This window comes from Stylophora pistillata, chromosome 2, assembly GCF_964205215.1.
Source record: "Stylophora pistillata chromosome 2, jaStyPist1.2, whole genome shotgun sequence".
In the NCBI taxonomy this organism is placed as follows: Eukaryota; Metazoa; Cnidaria; class Anthozoa; order Scleractinia; family Pocilloporidae; genus Stylophora; species Stylophora pistillata.
This window is the reverse complement of record NC_142520.1, coordinates 37,619,111-37,639,904: the sequence shown is the minus strand read 5'-3', so window position 1 is coordinate 37,639,904 and position 20,794 is coordinate 37,619,111. Positions and strand designations below refer to the sequence as shown.

The 20,794-nt window shown below is 38.9% G+C and overlaps 1 protein-coding gene and 1 pseudogene across 5 annotated transcripts; one reads left to right on the top strand and one right to left on the bottom strand.

Moving 5' to 3' along the window:
• Positions 1-2,536: 2,536 nt before the first annotated feature.
• LOC111329458 (uncharacterized) lies at positions 2,537-7,763 on the bottom strand (annotated as a pseudogene). Its single transcript, XR_015997370.1, has 4 exons — positions 7,416-7,763; positions 5,778-6,417; positions 5,024-5,562; positions 2,537-4,345 (listed from the first exon to the last, which is right to left on the bottom strand). The product of XR_015997370.1 is annotated as an uncharacterized LOC111329458 (transcript).
• A 4,430-nt stretch (positions 7,764-12,193) lies between these two features.
• LOC111329446 (uncharacterized) lies at positions 12,194-20,152 on the top strand. 4 transcript variants are annotated; one of them, XM_088751185.1, is made up of 4 exons: positions 12,194-12,605; positions 12,686-12,754; positions 17,873-18,904; positions 19,793-20,152. In XM_088751185.1, the coding sequence occupies exons 1-4, from the start codon at positions 12,416-12,418 to the stop codon at positions 19,861-19,863; spliced, it is 1,362 nt and encodes a 453-aa protein (XP_088607311.1). In that variant the 5' UTR covers positions 12,194-12,415; the 3' UTR covers positions 19,864-20,152. The 4 variants fall into 4 exon arrangements, with proteins under 4 accessions (XP_088607311.1, XP_088607310.1, XP_088607313.1 ...); XM_088751184.1 differs by having other exon boundaries at positions 17,870-18,904; XM_088751187.1 differs by lacking the exon at positions 12,686-12,754 and having other exon boundaries at positions 12,195-12,605.
• Positions 20,153-20,794: the final 642 nt, after the last annotated feature.

The window sequence follows — 20,794 nt, the reverse complement described above, 5'->3', positions numbered from 1 at the left end:
GATAGGGAAACAACCAAAATTTCAGCGAAAAATTTATTTTGATCTCCAAGGTAAAGGCATTGAGTTTCTCGACATAGCGAACAAAACTTTTTATGTTATGTAGTGAACTTGGTTTTTGGTTGACGCATTTATCTAAGTTAACCTACAGAATTTACAGGCCACGAGGTCGCAAGTTAAGAAGCAGCTATCGCTTTTTCAAAGGTTGGAAGACTGTAGTAAACGCAGCATTCAAGCGCTGTACAAACTCCTTCTACTTGTGCAAGTTGGTCGGCACTAATACAATTTAGTGGAGAAATAATTGATTTTGAGACTGGTCTGTTCAGCTTTCGCACCGGCAGTGCAAACACGGTGAAAATCATGCTTTTTCCACAGCCTGTAGATAAAATTGAAAGGAAAACCTCTCCCCTTGGTAGACTTATCCTAGCTGTGTCTTTTTCTGCTTTCAAAACAACCGGTTTCCTCTCGAATTTAGAAAGATAACGCTCTACTTACCGCGCCCTTCACTTCTTATTTTGTTGCGTGACCAACTCTTACCATCAAATAATACCTCATTTTTCTTTTGACACCCATTCAACCAATTAGAAACCCTTTTCGGTGACAATAAATCCAGGCAGCCATTCAAATCACCTACTGTAGTCGCTAAATCATTCGTTAAAAAACTGCGCCTTACGTCCGGTAGCAGCGAGCTAGAGAATCGCTCAGAACTAAAACACATGTGGCACGTTTAACGATAATGAAAAATATGAGAATGATAACTGTATTCAATAATAAGAATAAGATGAGAACGGGCGAGCAGTATATAGAGTGTTCATTAATAAGTAAAGAATTTCTCGGAACATCGTGGAGTAGGTCTTACCCACCACCGTATGCAATAAACCTCGGATAAAATATGCAAGTGATTTCTACATACGTGTCAGTTTTCTAACCATTTTCTTTTACCTTGTGCTGAGAGGAGACCAATATATCACCGGCTTATGGCGGAAATGAGGCAAACTTATGACTCGATCAAGTCTACCAAAGATGGAAGCAGCTTCAGAAGCTCTAAAAGCCCTGTGTATGTTGGAGGACGTGACTACCACATCTCTAAGGAAGGACAAGATGCGATGAAAGGTATTCCTTTGACAATTCTCGGACTGAACGCATTTTAGAATTTTTTATTCTGCATTTATAATTAACCCCTTGTAGTGCAACTGATGATTCAAAACAAAAGGAAATGTTAAAGGAATACCTTTCATCGCATCTTGTCCTTCCTTAGAGATGTGGTAGTCACGTCCTCCAACATACGCAGGGCTTTTAGAGTTTCTGAAGCTGCTTCCATCTTTGGTAGACTTGATCGAGTCATAAGTTTGCCTCATATCCGCCATAACATCTTCAACATGATGAACTCGCTGGTTTCTGATCTCAACACGAACCAAGGCAGTGGTACACATTAGTGAACACACCAACGATACCGGACAAACAAACCAAGATCGACAGCCCTGCATATCGCCAACCGAAGAGTGGTTTTTTTTTTCTCGGACATACCGAAGCTGTGTTGTTGATTGCTCGTGTAACGCGCAATGTTATTTGTAGTGTGGGGAGGAAAATGCAAGCCAAGACAAGCCTAGACGGATCATTATCTTTTAGGTTACTCGTAGACAAATATGAAATCTTGAGATCTTGAAATATGAAATCTGAGATCTTGAAATGCGAATTTGTTGTTGACAGTTGTACAGATTAACAGCTCGATGTTACCGGATGGCTGACAAAATTCAAAGTCATTAGAGGGAGTTAAGGCCAAAAGTCATGTTTGGACTGGAATAAAATCCAACGTGTCGAAACTGAGCTGAAAATAGAAGGAAAGGTATGACGGCTTTGGGAGAATAAGAGGTTAGAAGTTTGGGGTTAAGTGTTACTGATGTTGTCTAGTTAATAAGACGGCTCCCGTTAATGTCAAAATGTGCTTACCATATTTGCCCGAGTAAGCTAGTCCCCGTTGTCTTGAATTGTTAGTAATCAGATGGCCATAGTTCGCCAGACCTGGAGATAACCTGGTTTTATCAACTGAGATGATGATAATGTAAATTAGCCGCCGTAAGGAAGTTCTAGAACTAACGTTTCGACTATTAGCCCTTCGTCAGACTTAAGATCTGATAAAACCAATATATATTGCATTATTTTTTCTCGGTTCGTGAGCAGGCTGTGTCGGTTTCGTGTTGAATCACATTGGAGAACATCTCTAGCTTCATTGCGATTTTTCATAAATATATCTTGTTTTACAGGCTGGGAAGCATTTTTAAGCAAAGACTTCGGTCACGACCTTTAGCCAATAAATAACATTAATATTCTCTTCTCTCCCTCCCTCAAATCACTGATGTTTCCGCGAAATTGATTTTGAAATCAATTTTGTAGTACTAAACTTGCTTTTAAACGGATTGACACGCTGCCTAAAAAACCCTTCGTAATTTTTTTTATCGTTCACAAAACGTAACTTAGAAAGTTAAAACGAAAGCTATCTGCGGTTAACAGTTACAATTAACAATATGACTACTTCATTCAATATTTTAAGTTTTACAGTTTTTAATATTGATGCTGAAAAGCCCTTTTCAGGGATGCTCACTAAAGTGTATGTATGTATGTATGTATGTATGTATGTATGTATGTATGTATGTATGTATGTACGTGTGTGTGTGTGTGTGTGTGTGTGTATGTGTGTGTATGTATGTATCTGAATTTTCCAAAACATTTTGTTCGTTTGAGAAACGTTAAGTGGAAACAAGTTCCTTAACTTGGCCATTTTTACCGATATTTAAATTTTACGACAAAAACCGAAGGTTTCGATTGTCGAAAGTCGCATTAAATCCCTTTGTGTCAATTTTCGGCGGAAGGAAGACAAGATTTACACACGCCATTGCAGAAACAAGCAAACTCACAACTTCAAAACACACCGTCGTTTGAATTCGCTCACAATGTGACTTTCCGTAACATTTAAAACTGAAAAGAGATAAACCTTCTTGAGTTGCAGCTCATCTGCGAGGATCATTTCTTTACGTGTATTTCATCCGATTATGATGTGTGATGAATAATTCTCATAGGCAGCCACAAGAATCAAAGTCACTGGTCAGTTTACGTGTTTATTCAATTCAAAGGACCTATCAAAAGTGTCCGAAAAATCCTAATCAGAAGGTTGATCTCTCTAACCCATACCACTTCTATACTCAGAAGCTTTCACCTACATTTCTTCCATAAATGAATTATGTAATTTGCTTGTATTAAAAGCGTTGGACAGGAAAAATTTATGATAAATCCATAATTAGAGTCCTTTACGACTCGTGTCCTTTATACCGCTTTGATCAGCGATTAAAAAAAAAAAAAAAAAAAATTAAAAAATTAAAAAAAAAAAGTCGTCGTGTGAGTAGACAGAAAGAGAACGATGGCAAAAACTAACACGGTGGTCAAATGTCTGCGCATGTGCAGCTTTTAGGCTGCCAGAACTAAATTGTCTCACACGAGTTACAACATAACACACGAACAGTTAGCCATGATATCTTAAAGGCGTATGACTCAAATTCTTCTTTATTCTATCTATTGTCTCTCAATTCCCTTGTAAACTTCCGCGAAAAGAAATTTAATGATTATCTCATCACAAAATTAAATAAAGCTCATTGAGCTGTTTGACTCTTGAAGTCAAAGTTATCCTCTTCTACTTTCTACAGGTTTCCCAATAAATTTGTAAGGATTATGGTGTGATTCATCATCATCTCGTCATCTGTTTGCTGGACGGTAATTACAAAATTGTTAAGAGAAGTTCTTTGACAACCGCTATTGAAAGTCAAAGGGTACTTTGAACAAAACAAAAAACTTACTTAAGGCAATTTGAAACACGGATACCTCATAACTTAAAAAAAAAAACAAAAAGAGTCAATAACGTACAGTACATATTTTTATAGTCCTTACTGTACAATTGCAGCTATCAGCGTTTGCTCCTGAATAAGAAGCAACTAGTCTGTGCTACAATAACGCAAAGTACAAGATGGTGTACCAGAGAGATGATACACATAAAAAGAGCCACAGTTTCTCAGTTGGATGTTGATGGACCATTTACAACAGTTTGATGACCAGTGAAAGCAGACCTGCCTGTTAACTTGACCCTCAGCCACTGTATGAAGAACGCCATTAAGCCAACCTTGAGCAGATGTTCCACACCTATAAGGTGGTGGACAAGTGGTTGGCATTTTTGTTCCAGCAGCTCCTTGGAAACGATACCAGCCATTAGACATTGACTTGTCACACTTTGAAATCCCAAGCTTGTATGTAGTTTTACGGTCAGCACTGGTCAAACTCGAGTAGCTTAGGCAGTCCTCAACTAAGCGAACATTATTTTGTTTGGTTATTTATTAAGATGAGCACACGCAGATGCAAACTCAATGAAGGATATATAATAGATAAATGATAATTTGTTTGTCTAAATTCAGAACACACACTGATTATTTAGTATAATGGAAACAAATAATTCTGTATAATTGTTCATGCGCATGTTATTTCCGCGTATGTAATTTACCGAATATACGAGAAATAAACTCGTTTCATGGGTTGACTAGTTACAGAGTGACGATGGTCCACACGTTTCCTGAAACTATTGTGAGAACCATAGGCAATATGGATAGCCCAGCTAGATAGCAGATCAGTCCATCAATAAGTAGTCGACTTATAGAAGGTCGAAAACCGACCAATTGTCGATTATACACCGACAGTTTACCGATGCCTTGATCGAAATATCAAGCGACAATTGATCGGTTGTCGGCCCACCGTGGATAAATACTCGTAATCAAAACCAATTTTTTCTCTTCGGTTGCTTAAAACTTGCAGAACATTTGACACTGGTTTACTAAAGGATTAATGTCAAAGAAATAGGTCAGACTTATTACAATAAACTAAACAAAATCTTCGAAATTCGAAGCGTATAATGAGAAGAAATTAAGATAACTCACAGCAATAGGTTGCCAATTTACTGGTATCAATAACGACCTTTTCTCTTACTCACCTTGTTTAACCTTTACATGCACTCTAGCCTCAAGCACCAAATGGGGAATTTTAGCCTCACATACATAAGTTCCTGTGTCCGCATCCACGAGTCCAGATATCCTTAGGGTTCCATTTAGAACTTTCATTCGCGCCTCAACCCAGGCCCCAGATGCGCGTTTCCAAGAAACTAATGGAGTCGGATCACCATCGGTGGAACAACTGAAAGATAACGATTCTCCTACATATTTGATTACATTGGTGGCTTCATAACAAACCTGGGAGCAGACCAAACTACCAATGCTGTGACAGCAGAAACTTTACCAAGTGAGTTTGTAGCAGTGCATATATATGATCCTGTGTCCTGCTTCTCCGCCAAAGCAAGGGTAATTAATTCCTTTCCCTCAGCAAACGTGATTCTATCCCTGGGGAGAGAATCCAAAATTCTTGTCCAAGTAAGAAGAGGTTTCGGAAATCCTGTCACGTGACATCTAGGTAGGGTGGTGTTTTGCGCAGTCTTAACATGCGTAGGACCTCGAACGAGCTGAACGCGTGGAGGAGCTTAAAAGGAATTGTTAGGAGATATTCATGCTTCCATGAATAATAACAATAGTCTCTTCCATTGTATAATGAAGAAAATGATTGCGTAAAAAGGTGATGCATTAAGTAGGATTCTTCAACCAGATAACAAAAAAAGGCTTATACGAGGGAAAATCTCTATTAGTAAAGCCCTCAATCACGGTACGTAACTTCAATTAGTCAAATAAACTTTGTACCCTCTATAGTCAACGTAGCGGATTGGTTCGCTGATCCAAGTATATTTCTTGCCACACAGATGAATTTTCCAGTGTCCTTTAAAGAGGCGTCGTGCATCTCTAGCTTCCCATCAGGACCACAAATGAAACGACTGTTCCATGCAGATGAATTTGACCTTAGCCATGACGCAGTCGGTTTAGGATTTCCTTTAGCGGAACACTGAAACACTGCACTTTGATTTTCTTTAACCGTTTGCTTGCTCGGTGACACCCCAACCACGGGGGATGAAATGGATTCTCCGGGTTCTCCTTTGGCACCGGGTGGCCCCCTGGGACCCGGGACTCCTTTTAACCCTTGCTCTCCCCTTTGACCCGGTGGTCCGACTTTTCCCTGCTTTCCGTACGATCCTGGTTCTCCTCTGATACCACGTGATCCTTTTCTTCCCTGGGCTCCACCTGGTCCTCTTCACCCTCGTGATCCTCTGAGTCCTTGCATTCCCGGCGGTCCTTGCACGCACATTTTTTTCTCTCCGTGAACAGAATGATAGTGGGGACAGCGAGTGTAAGGTTTTGTTGATCTCATTTCTGATTGCCAGCATGGTAATTTGATCTGGTTTGGCTCCAGATTCCGCTGAAAATCGGCGAACTCTGTCGATGCGCGCTGGCGAGGAAAAGAAAGATTTTGACCTAACGTTGTCGTTATTTTACCATTTGAAAAAAAAAGCCATTTTTTATCGATCTGAGATCTTGAGACTATCGTTGAGATTTGCATGTTTGAATTCTAAGCGATCAACGTAAACGTAATTAACATCTCAGGCCTTAAATTGTACTTTTTGTACTTTGATATTTGAGCTTATAATTTCCGCATTCACCGATGGATATGCCTCCTACAGTATACTGAGTACATCACCGGTGATAAATTCCGGTATCACAGATTAACTTTTTGTATATATCACACAATCAGGTGAACAGAATTTTTCTATAATCGATCTCATCCCTCTGAAAACTATGTGACCCCCCTTCGATCTCCTCTGGCGATAAATAACGTTGTTCCCTAGTGCCTATCGACAAAGGATCAAGAATTTTTGACATCTTCGTTTCTACCTTGAAGATACTGCATGTTTACATACAAGCATTGAATGCAGTTTTAGATTCTTTTTATTTCAGGAAATTGACCTCCTGGCATTCCATTACCCTACGGCCACGTGCACAGCTAATCACTTCAGCACGAGAGGAAACATATGTAAAAAGAAAAGAACATTCTACAGATCTGAGATCTTACAAAAGAAACATATAACGAAGCAAACTTTAAATTGTTCTTCACTATCGCTATTTAATTGTTATTCTTAATTGCTCACTAAAAGCATTCGTGATGAATGGTTAAGAATTAACGGGTAACAGATAAGGTGAATCCAAGTGTCATGTTACCAGTCATCACAATTCGTAGAAAAATCAGCCAAAAACGAAAACACAATCTACGAAAGAGATACATCTACTAAACGAGATGAAAGGTCTGTCTGGGACTGAACATGATTTTACCATGTTTCATTTTGTGTTGGTAAAAGGATTTCGAGTTTACTGAGCTGAGCAGAAAGCACAGAATCAACCTATTGTAGTGCGACTGATGATTCAAAACAAAACACAATGTCGAAGGAATACCTTTCATCGCACCTTGTCCCTCTTTGGAGATGTGGCAGCCAGGTTCTCCAACGGAATCAGGCGTTTTAGATTTTCTAAAGCTGCTTGCATCATTGGTATCTTTAATCGAGTCATAAGTTTGCCTCAGTTCCGCAATAACATCTTTAACATGATGAACTCGCTGGTTTATGATCTCAACATGAACCAAGGCAGTGGTACAGATTACTAGACACACCAACAACACTGGACAAACAAGCCTAGATGAACATCTCTGCATATCGCCAACAGACGAGTGTTTTTTTCTCTCGGACATACCGAAGCAGTATTGTTAATTGCTCGTGTAATGCGTTATGTTACTTGTATTGTGGGGAGGAAAGCGCAAGCCCAGACAAATATGAAAAGTGATCTTGAAATGCGAATCTGTTGTTGACAGTTGTGCAGATTAACAGCTCAAAGTTACCGGATGGCTCGAAAAAATTCAAAATCATTCGATCGAGTCAAGACCTAAAGCGCATAGGCTGTAATAAATTCCAAAACGTCGAAGGCTGAAAATAGAAGGAAAGGTATAGGGGCCGCATGAAGTAAGGGTTACGGAAACTTTAGGGTTAAGGTGTTACTTAGCCTGCAAGCAGGCCGTCATTATTTGTGCTGTAAGCTGCCGGACTTTGCCTGTCTCAATCTTCCCGCAGGATTTTTCGAGTCGGGATAGGTATGCTATGGGGGGGGGGTCTGGAACCTCATAATCAACGGTAGACCCCTGAGCTGGCAGACCTAGCGCTGACTCGCGTTGCCGCAAGGTTTCGTTATGAATTTGCAGCTTTCCACAAACCAGCTCCTAAACACTCCCGTATATCTGAACGACTGAATGTTGCGATTTCAAAATGAATGCAGTTTTGGTCTGAATTCATAGTTGGGATTTCAAATCAAACTTGTGCTGCGCGTTCGTTTGATTTTGAAATCACGTGTATGATTTCAGACCAAGTTGTACTCCATCCATTTAAACTATGGTAATATCAGTCGAATCCCGATAACTCGAACCTCGCGCTAACTTACATTTATGGCAGTTTTTACCCTCGTTAACTCAAAACCTTGATAACTCGAGCGTCTTATTCCACAAATTAGAAGCAATTTTCGTTTCCCTTCAGATCATTCTCGATATTTTTTTTACCCTCGATAACTCTAACCACGTCTGTCAATGCGTGACAAATCAAAACAATGTACTGCAGTCCAAAACATTAACGTTACGTTGTGATTTCTGCATTACTTTGGTGTTACATTTTCCCTCCCCTTCTCGGATCATGTTACTGTAGGTAAATATATTGTTCGAGAGTCGATCGATATTCGACCGATAAGTCGGTCGATACTCGGTCGACACTCGGTCGATAGTCGGTCGATAGTCGGTCGATGGCCGATACTCAGTCGAGACTCGGTCGATAGTCGGTCGATATATCGGTCTCGCTCAAGGCGAGGTTATCGACTATCGACCGAGTGACGACCGACATATTGACTGAGTATCGACCGACTCTCGACCGAGAGTGCCTACAGTAAACATGATCTGCCTTCTTCATATACAACTATATAATATAACTTTGTAAGGATTTTTAGGGGGTCTCATAAACAGAGGGGCTTATATCCGAGGGGTTATAGCCGAAACAGAAAAAGCACGACGAAACGAGCCACTGATCAAGGTAAGTTTTCCATTTAATGGTTTTTAAGTAAGCTTAAAAACATCATAAATCTTTTTTATTTATTTATTTGTTTATTTATTTAATGGTTCGCCCGAGGGCAGGTGATAATATAATAGGACTCTAGGTCCCCTATAAAATATTAACACCCAAACCCAACCCTGAGTATGAAAGAGAAAAGTGCAAAACCAATCCTAACCCAAAGTACCCATTAAAATATTTTTTTTTTACATAAGAAAAGAGAAAAGTAACAACAATTAGCAACTACAAATATTCATACGATTAACTCTACGACATTTAGGACAAATTAGCTTATATGAACTAATGTTGTCTCCATCAAATACCAATTTAAGCCTTTGAAAGAAGAAATACTTTAACTTATTTTTAAAAGAAAAAATGGAAGCCTGTGACTTAATATTATCGGGAATGGCGTTCCATAAATTAGCTAATTTATGGCGTTCCATAAACTAACTATTTCATTGCCTTTGGAAGAGAATTAAAACTAACAACACGAGAGGAATAACTTGGTTTTATAAACTGAGCTGATGATAATGTAATTCACCACCTATATGGAGGTTCTGGGGCAGACGTTTCGAGTGTTCAGTCCTTCGTTAAACTTAGGATCCAATAAAATAAAAAAAGTTGTAATCCCCTCCCTTCCTCCCCCCCCCTCCCCCCCATGGACGCAGCACCGCACTTTCTTTGCCCCCGCCCCCCTTGCTTGAGCTTAGTTGCTTCATCCGATTCTGCCGGCGACTCCGCCACTATTTCGTAAGCGCGTATGAGTCATTTGCACAATCAAAATATATGGCAAAGTTCCGGTTGTTTCGACGCTGATTCCTTCGACCTTATCACTACCATTACAAGTCCAATTTTCGATTTTCACCAGATCGTGCGTGCTCTTTTCTATCTGCCCGTAACAGCGAATCCAACTCCTTAGCCACTGAATACTGATCTTGAGAGCCAAGCTCAAAGAAAACAATGAGCATTCATTAAGTGACAAAGACAAATATTCATAAGAGCATATGTTTCCACCGATGAAAGTTCGTGGATGAGTTATCCTGGATGGAGTGCTATTTTTTAAGTCCTAATTATTTTCAAAGAACAGGAAGTTCTTTGAAAACTAAAAAAAAGCCTTGTGTTTTTGAGCATGGTGACTGAACATATAAAGGATCCAGCCTTGTTGAAGTTTGACGATCACCTTTGATCATCTTATATACCTAATGATATATAATTATAGTCTGATCAGTGCTGCGTCGAGTTTTTTTTTCCGTCTTAATACTGAATGTCTTGTGAAGTACAGCTTAGGGTACAAGCATATAACAATGAGTTTTTTCAAAGAGGCTTTTTGAAAAAGTTTTAATTTCAATATTTTGTATTTTCTGTGTCCCACTTGCGCCTTGCCGCTAAATTCATTTCGTCTGCGTAAGAAATTCGAGCCCAAAAAGGTAGTAAGGCGACCATATATAGGTTGCATAAGGATATGAGTATGTGCATACGAAAGATTAAGATCATGCTCTGGCTTGCTTTGGTCCAGAGTACGAAATAATCAACGCAATGTAGAGTGTACGTAGCGAATTCTGTGTAAGCATCCTCAACGTAGTTACTGTAAGTATTGTAAGCGGTGTCCTTTGTGTGGTTATGATTAAAATTAAAAAGATAAATAAACATCATCACTGCTGGAACTGACTGACTCATTTTATAAAATGTTAATACCGCCAAAGGAATGTCCCTCGGACATTGTTCGGTTTTATTTTTCCCTAGGATATTCCTTGGTTTTAACCAGGACATGTTTAGTTCACGCGACGTGTTAGATCCATTGCGTACGAGCAAAACTTTTCGTGGAGTTTAGATCGGGTTAAAAGTTTCGAAATTCATCGAATGTATTCGTTTTAGGAGTGAATCTTTTGTAAGAAACAATTTTTAACGAGTAAGGCTTACTGCATGGATATCGTCTCCGCCATGCATGCAGACTGAAGAAAAAAACATCATGACCAGCATTTTAAGCTTATCAGAGTGGGAAAAATTATTCTATCGGTAAGGAAGCGCTTGGTTAAGTTGCAAGAAATAAAAATTTCAAATCAAGTCAACATAAATCATTGGAGAAAAATCAGTCGTTTGATAAATGAGATTCTTGATCTGTTAAAAAGAAAAAATTACCAACGAAAGGGAGATAGATCATGAACCAACGACAAAAAAGAAAATGATTGAAGCTTTATTTTTTTCAGATTTTAAACCCCATTTTTAAACTTGAACAGTTCCTGTTAACATATAATGCTTAAATCAAGTATAACTAATTCTTATGTTGGTACTGATATAATTGGCCTTGCAGTTCAATATTTTAATTTCAGGTTAAATATCACCAGCCATCATATTCGAGAAATAGCAAACTCGGTATCTCTTTCATCATGTATTGATCTATTTTCGTTTCATAGCGGCTGAAATTTTTTTAAGCTTACACTTTTTATGTCATGCATGCACCAAACTAGGATGTTATTTGAGATTCCATATATATTAGCCTATGCGCAACGTTTTCAATCGTTTTCCCCGCTTGCGTTAAGGAGGCGCGAGGAAAAAACCTGAGTGACGTAAGTCTTCCCGCGAGATATCGCATTTCCAGTCCAACTTACAAGTGGGTCCTTCACTGATCTCTGTCATGCGTTAAAAAATAGTCACAATCATAAACAAAAGAAAGGGAGGCAGATACCAATTTCCGCCTACGTACACGACAGTCAGCAAAACTTTTCTGCGCAAACTCATAGGAAATGTTTGATAAATTTATACGCTTTAAGATTAAATATACGGGTCCAATCTTTCCCTCCTAGAGTTCAACATAGTGGGATTTTCACCTTAGGATTTATCAGTAATGTCTGAATTTCTTTTTCCTATCTGGAGATAAGAATAACGAAATTCAATCAGATGGAATTGATAATGTGTTCACCGTTAAAAAAAATGATTCGTGAATCGTTGTTTTGGCCCAAGACAAACATTCTTTTTGTCACTTCTCCAAGTGTGTTTTTGATAGGCTGGCGATGTGACCACGTGTCACCCTAATACGGAAAGCACATCTGCAGTATATTATGAACCTTTGAAATTAAAATAGCATACTGAGAGCAGGTGCTTTGTTACGCAAATTTGTGAATCTTAATATTCAAGCGCCAAAAACTTTCAGGAATTACTGAAGTACATCGAGACGGCGACATCACTGTGACCTCTGAGACGACCGCGTGGAGCTTTAAATCTCACGGATCTTCTTTAGCGAAAGTTGTTCTCAGATCAAGTAGACACTCGTGAAACGAAGAGATAACATCACTGGTAGAGCAAGAATTTATCAAAATGCTGAAAATCGTTCTCGTGTTGATTTTCGCGGCTTTCGCTCTGACAACGGCGTTGCCGTTGAGGAACACTTTTTACGAAGACGTCGATGATTACAGTCGCGATTTTATCCCGAAGGAAAACGCCGATTTTGACGAATCTGCCTATGATGGATATCTGCTTCGCCGCGATCCGGTCGAAAGAAACCCAGGTTTGTACCAGTTTTGCTTGATTTCTCCTTCGGAGTGCGCATTTTGTATTTACATGTGAATGTTTACTCGGTGTTTACAGATGTCTTGGGGAAGTATCGTAGCATGCAGGAACGCCTGTATGATGAGTACTATAACCGAGATGCACAGGGTAAGTGTCGTAGAACTCTCTCTCAGTGTCCCTAACGGACTATGAATACTATCACTTTCGTTACAGTATAGCTCTAAAATTCTCGTTAATAAATTCAACTTTGTCAAAAATGTGCAAAGAATGAAAGCTCTTAACACGGAATCGTCGACTCGTTTTTTCACCAATAGAAATCGGGCTATATTCTACATTTTCAGTACGGGTAATTCTAGACATATCGTCCAAAGAATTTGTTTTAATTGCACATTTTTTAAAAAAAAACCAAAAAGGGATCGAAATTTGCGTTTCAAAACACAAAATCGAATAGATAATGTTGGAAACTCCAGAATCTACGGGCGGAAATTTCGCCGCAGGGGGAACAGGGCACAGTAAATTTTAAAATTTTGTTGCTAGAGAGGGTTTGAATCGCGAAGATATGAAAATATTGGTCCTTGTAACGTTATAATTCAAGCGAGCAGACTCTGGTGAAATTTAAACAAGGAATGGTTTGCGGTGAATTTTCCCGGTGGAAAACTAAAGAAAACTAATTAATTTGCAAAACATTTTAGCCGATTCAAAATCGAGACATTAGTGGGACGGAAAATTATGATTTTCGTAAAAACTTGTAGTTTAGGTACCGAAATTGTTTATCATTTATACCCTAGAACAGTAAGCCCGACCTAACTCGACGGTAAAACATTTCTGAACGGTATTGATCATTTAAAGGCGCGAGATGCCTTGAACACGTAAAAGGATCGAAAATAAAGAAAATTTCGCTCCTGTTATTTCGACAGTTGCGATAGTCGTCGGTAAATGGGTTAAATTCTTAACTAAATAACCATTACGCGATAAACGTCGAATTTCATGTAAGTTGCCTACGTGGTAATCGTTTTTTTTATTATATCTATTACCGCAAAGAAAAGTTGGATGAAGAACAGGTAATATTTCAAAGCAGTTGTTTAGAAAATGAGGATTGCCTCCGTCAGTTTATTGAATTTCCTCCAGCAGTTTCATTCGCAATCAAAGCTATTATGATCCTAAAGTTATCAGTTGACAGATAATGTGACAACTAAAGTGAAAAGACTGGACGGAAACGAATGAAGTGTAGTTTTGACGAGAAACAGAGTAAATTTCGAATAGATTCTGCCTGAGTAAACATGGAAATAGCGAACCGGACGTGAAGTTGTTTTGCCGAAAAAATCAACTTGGAAAGCTAGGCTCGTTTTATGGAAAACCGAAAGCTCGTTCTGCTTTTTTTGATTACTATATGTCAGATAGCTGCTGTACTTAGCAACCAGTATTATTAAGAGATACAGGAACGCCGCAAGAAAAACAAAAAAATATTTCAGTTTTATTTATCGCTCACATGGCTACGGGCAAAGAGCCGCCTTAAAAATAATCCCACGCAAAACTTTCAGTACTTCACATAAAACAGAAACATGGCCAAGTTACGGTCGACGAATGATGAAAAATCGAGGATAAAAAGCCAAATGCATTTGACTACGATCAAATTAAAGATCGTCATCTTTTCGAATTGTGGTCGATTTAGAAAGTTGTCTTTGAACTTCTTCAAGGCCGAGCAAACATAATGATTCGAGCTGAAAAATTTTATCACAATTACAATTGGTAAACCTAAGCAATATATATGCCTAAAGATTAATGATTTCTAAACTTTTGGCTCTAGGCTTGGATATCACTTTCTAGTACAAATTGACGTCAAATAGGTACACTGACATGGGCGGGTTAGATATTCTGGCCAAATATTACCTATGATCAGGAGTGGAAAAAAAAGAAGAAAGTTGAAAGCCAGTTATGATTTTATTTTTGCGATATGTTTACTTTCGGAAATATGCAGCAAGTCATTGAACCACGACAAATTCCTGAGCGCCTAACTTTCATCACAGAACGGAGAGATTGTTTAAATAATCATCTCCAACTGCTCTGTTTTCCATGAATACCTCAGACTGATCACGTTAAAACTTTGCGGTCCCATCTCGGTGAACTCGAGCTTCCGCTAAATCATCACTAAACTTACCAAACTAGCAGCTAACCCGAACTTTCTGATATTACGAATTCTTTGTTTCTTGTTCCCTTCAAAAATCGCATTAGCGGGGGCTTTAAGGAATATTTACCTCGTGTTGGAATCAAACATGTTAAAATCTGCTTTGCCATTTGGGAAAAGTTTAAGGATCTTGCTCTTCGTTGTGCTTGAATAACTATGGAAATATCTTTTCGACTTGTTATGACCCAATATCGCCATTCTAAATAAATTTTTTCCCGTCCTCTCTAGCATTAAAGGCTGATTAAATAATTTTCAACCCATAATAAAAGTTGCGAGATTGATGCAAACTATGCGGGAAATGCTATTTAAAATATTTATGATTTACGAACATTAAACAATTTTCAACGTAATTACCTTGTATTGGACGAAATTAACATGACAGGCGGAAGATCGTTTTGACGAACAATTTAGATGTCGCAGTAGATTGCCTTTTAATTTGTTCACTACTCAGGCATGAATTATCCAAGAACCCATAGGTCCAAATTTAATCGTAACTGCACGGGAATTCAATTCTACATACTCGAATCTTTTATGGAACTTAATCAGTAAAGGGTTTTTTTTTTCTACTTGGGTAAATTTAAAGGATCTTGCTCTTCGTTGCGCTTGAACAACTATGGACAAACCTTTTCGACATGTTATGAACCAATATCACCATTATGCATAATATTTTTCCCGTCTTCTCCAACTCGCATCAAAGGCTGTTTTTTCTGTGCGAGAATGTGTTATTCAAAATGTTTATTATTAATGAACTTTAAAAGATGTTCAACGTCTTTGCCATGTACGTGTTGGAATGAAATTTACATAACAGGCTGAAGGAAGACCGTTTAGACGAACAAGTAATTTAGAAGTCGAAGTAGATTGTCTTTTGTTCACTTTGTAGGCATGCAATATTCATAAACTAAGAAGTTCATATTTAATTGCAACTGCACGGGAATCCAATTCTACCGACTCGAGTATTTTAAGGAACTTGATCAGTAAAGGATATTTGAATTCAACTTGAAAACTGATAACTGGCTATAAGATATGGTTCGTAGAATTTATCGTCCTGACAACATCGCTAGAATAACACTGAGCTGGGCGGCGATAGATCTAAGTGCTTCGGAATAAGCGTTAGCCTTGGTTAACTTGGGAAAGTTTTCCGGTAATTAATCGCCATATGACAAGTAATATTGATAAAAGCTTTTTCGTCATCCAAGCATAACTTGTAGAAAACCACAAAGAAAAGCGAATTCAATTGCCTTTTCACGAAGAATGGAGAAGTACAACAGCTCTCAGTGAGAGAGGCGAGCTAGCATACATGAAAACATGACACCCCGAGGGGCAAAGGGCATTTCTCATCAAGCAATTGCACTTTCGTTATCTGTTTATAGCAAGTAAAAGATAGAAATCCAATTAATCTTTCATGGAGAACAGACAATTACAATAGCTTTCTGCGAGGGAAGTTCCCTTTGACATGGAAATATTTTACCCCACAGTGCAAGACACACCCTAACGCTGCAAATAAAATGCACGCTTTTGTTTCACCGCGTGTGAAATGACGAGTGCTCTCAGAAGCTTGAATGAAAAACGAATTCCTCGTTTCTCTCCTGTTGACAATAGTGCATCAAAAACAGTTGTCACTCTCAGACCCTTGTTTTAAGCGTTAACAAAAGAATACTCAAAGAGTTTAACACAGGGGTAACGCACGAAATCCTCGATAATAAGACTTAATTGAAAGTTTGAGTTCTCTTGGCCTTTTCCAGGTGAATACAATTTTATGCAGCCAAACAACTTGAAGTCAGGATAGTGAAAGGTGAACATTCTCGTTCACAGCTCTGGACTGCCAGCAAGGTCTCTTTTGTAATGACTGAAACAAAAACACGCAAGTCTTCTGTTCAATTCGCAAACATCAAAGCTTGTTTAATAACTTTGGACATTTTGGTGCGGTCGTGTACTCAGCAATAAGCAACGAAAATTTATCAATCAATCTTTTGAGGCTATATTGTACTATATGTTTTATTCTATATATTCTATTTATATTTGTTTTTAATAGTTACTCTGTTGGGCTAGTTCCAATTTTAATTCTAGACTTGCATGTATTAATTACTAATCCTTAGTTTTGAGGGCCACTAGTTTGTCAGCGTAAGCTGTCATGTGTACACCCTCTTGAAATAAAGTTGACTTACTTACTTACTTACTTACTGAAACAAAAACACGCAAGTCCTCTGTTCAACTCGCAAACATCAAGGTTTGTTCAATAAATGTGGAGATTTTGGTGCTGTCGTGTACTCAGCATATAAACAACGGCACTAATTACACAACATTCCACCACAAAAGAATAGGCAAATTTAATCTGGTCGATCGATGATTAAATCTAGTCGATCATTAAATCTAGTCGACAATCAGTGATTAAAAGCAAACTTTGTCTTGGCCTCATCATTTCAAAATAGGTAACTCTAACCTTTCAGTAGTCTTTATAATTATATCATTCAATAGAGAAACATGGTTTAAAAACGATTTTAAGTTATTACTGCAATGATCACCATCATCATCTTCACAGTAAATTAGCAAAGTAAAATTCGGATCCCCAGAAAATCTCTCATGGAGCCAATGAGAACTCAAAAGAAAAAAATATAGAAATGAAAAGAAGAACAAAAAAAAAAGCTAAAAGCGCTGGAAACTGGGAGTGACAAAGTTGGGATTAAATTTAGTTTCAATTTTGCATCTGACTGAGGATGTAGAATAAATGTTCGACTTGATCTGTTAAACTCGTTAAATGTGTTTCAATCTATACAATCTCACTCGTATCATCTGACTCGTAAAATCGGATTCTTAATTTTAAGATCTGCTTTGAAAGATTTGTAGACTCCATGGAAAAGTGACTTAAACAAAACAACGACAAGAAACTAGAACACATGGCATCACATGCAAACTAAACCCAGTACTGCGCGGGTAGGGGAAAACAACTAGATATGACGTATTGCAATCAACAGAGAAGATGACGCAAGTTGTGTGGGCAATCACAGGACTTAGCAACGGAAAACCCAAGCAATCCCTTGAAATCGATTAATTTACACTTTCTTTTGACTTTTTGTTAGAAGATGACGAAAGCAAGGCTGAGGAAGAACTGCCTCTTGAAGATGCAGAGGAATCGCTCTATCGTGAAGAGGAGCCATGGACGAGTGATGACGAAGTGGAATCATTTAATGCGCCAACGGAAGATGACGAAGATGAAGCAGAATATTACGAGGAGGAACCCAATGACGCTGAGGTGGAAGAGAGCGAACAAGTCGAGGATGAGGCCCCTACGAATGAGGATGAACCCGAAGAAGTACCGGACGACGAAGCCTTCGAAACAGCTGAAGAGGGAGTTGAAGCCGCACAAGATGATGGGGCCGATAGTGCACCAGTGGAGGAGGACACAAAGCAGCAGGAAGATGAAGCAAAGGAAGCTCCTGTAGAAGACGAAACAGAGATAACCGAGGAGGAGGATGACGTGAAAGAGGAAGATGAACCCGAAGAGGAGGACGCTGATGAAACACCGGAGGAGGAGGATGAGGCGGAAGATTCTGTCGAAGCTGAAGTACCTGAATCACAAGATGAAAGTGAGAATCCAGCTGAAGACGAGGATGATGACACCTTTGAGGATGATGAAATAGAAGAAGTTCCTGAAGAAGAAGATGAGGCCAAGGAAGAAGAGGATGAAGCGAAGGAAGAAGGTGAGGCAGAAGAAACATTACAGACGGAAGATGAGGCAGAAGAAGCAGCTCAAGAGGAAGATGAGGCAGAAGAAGCAGCTCAAGAGGAAGATGAGGCAGAAGAAGCAGCTCAAGAGGAAGATGAGGCAGAAGAAGCAGCTCAAAAGGAAGATTCAGCTGCGAAAGCGGAGGATGAAGCCGAAGAGGATGAGGAGGCCGAAGACGTGCCTCTAGAGGAAGATGCTGATGAAGAAGTACCACAAGAAATGGATGAAACCAAAAAGGAAAATTCCGAAAAGGAGGCTGATGAACCATCAGATGAAGAGGATGCTGTTGAAGATGAAGCTGAAGAGGCCGCTGATCGCCATGTAAGTGCGTCTCGCTTCAGAGATCTTCCTTCTTTGAAGAAAATGGTGATGGACACCAAGAAGTTAGGTAAGCTCTCCAGATCACTGTCTCATATTCAGTCAAAGTTTTCTGCATAGATCTTGAGTGTTGAAGCCCCTGCATTATAACACTAAGAGATTCAAGACAAGTTAAGGTGATTACCCAGCATTGCATTGCACATCCTGTATTACAACATAACCAAAGTAAAGCGGGCGCTCTGATTGGTCAATTCAGCGTCCCCCATTTGCCCATGGGTGTACGCTGCTGACGTGAGCAAATGCAAAGACAATTTTTCCGCGCGCGCTTGTATTTTCTGCTCACGTAAGATTTGTTAAATAAAAGGGAACTCTTTAGCTACAATGTATCAATGTTATATTATGAAACAAATGGTAAACACCACAGCGTACACTATTGAGTTATGGATGCACTTGGGAGGTTTGCTAAGCACTCAAGAAGCTAGAGTCGCTCTCGCCTCGAGCGACTCGTACGCTTCTTTCGTGCTTAGCAACCTCCCGCGTGCATCCATAACTCAATAGTGTACGCTGTGGTGTTTACCATTTGTTATTATAGCATAACCAAAGCAAAGCGCGCGCTCTGATTGGTCAATTCAGCGTCCACCATTTGCCCATAGGTGTACGCTGCTGACGTGACCAAATGCGAAGACTATTTTTCCGCGCGCGCCTGTTTTTTTTTTTTTTTTCTGGTCACGTAAGATTTGTTAAATAAAAGGGAACTCTTTTGCTATAATGTATCAATGTTATGTTATAAAACAAATGCTAAACACCACAGCGTACACTATTGAGTTATGGATGTACTTGGGAGGTTTGCTAAGTACTCAAGAAGCTAGAGTCGCTCTCGGCTATCGCCTCGCGCGACTCTTACGCGAAGTTAAATTCATACTGTTGCTTGATGATTCATTTTGGTTTTTCTTTACAGAAAGGGAGCTGGAGTATTTTAAGAAGAATGGACTTCTAGACGAAAAGGAGGCATATGAGTTTGACCAGTGAACCTGATGAGTTCAAAGCCGCATATCTTTCTTAGTTTCTTCTTTTAATCACAATCAGTGCAGAAAGATAGCAAATCCTTTTTTTTAATGTTGCATGTGCAATATGTTGTATAATCGGTATTATATTCAAAACAAGCCTGTAGAAAAATCTTATTTTTTAATAACTTGAAAGTTTTTGTTTCCATTTTCCATCGTTTCTAAGCATTTTTTTAAATTTCGTTTGAATGCCAAGTGCGTTGTCAAAATTGTGTTTCTGTACAATACACAATAAACTTTTCGGTCGTTTGTTATTTACTTTTCGTATTACATGCCTTTTGTTTATTTGTATACTTTTTTCACAGTGTTACATGTTTTGTTCAAAATCAACACATGTGGGGGATCCAGAAATTTTTTATTGGTGACGAGGGAGGGGGGGAAGGGAGATGCAAAATTTGAAAGAGAAAATATACCATTTCTTCTACACTTACGCCCGAGTAAGCTAAAAACTATTTCAAGACAAGTCGCAGTCACAGAACAAGAAAGTCAAAATCAACACAATTTCTGATTAATTTCGATACTCAGTTCAAAATGTGTTAAACCATTTTCTCAATTTTCTCTTCGTCTGCAAATTGAAATCCTTAATATCGTAACAGAGGCATTTTGTCTGCGCATGCGCGAGTGGAATTGGTTTGTCGAGTTCGGCGCCATTTGAATAGTTTTCGACGCGTTTCTGCAGGTTTTCAACTGGACGATCGACACCTTTTTGTAAAACTTTTTGAGGATGCATGAAGGAGTATGACAAGTTCACCAACATTCCTAACTCTGTAGAGACTCGTGGTGTTTGCTGGCTCTTCAGTTGAGGATATTTTAATGATCAAAGTGCGAACAAAACGCGAAAAAAGCCCGAAAACTTGAAGTTTGAGATTTGATTTACCGAAGATCAAACTGTACAC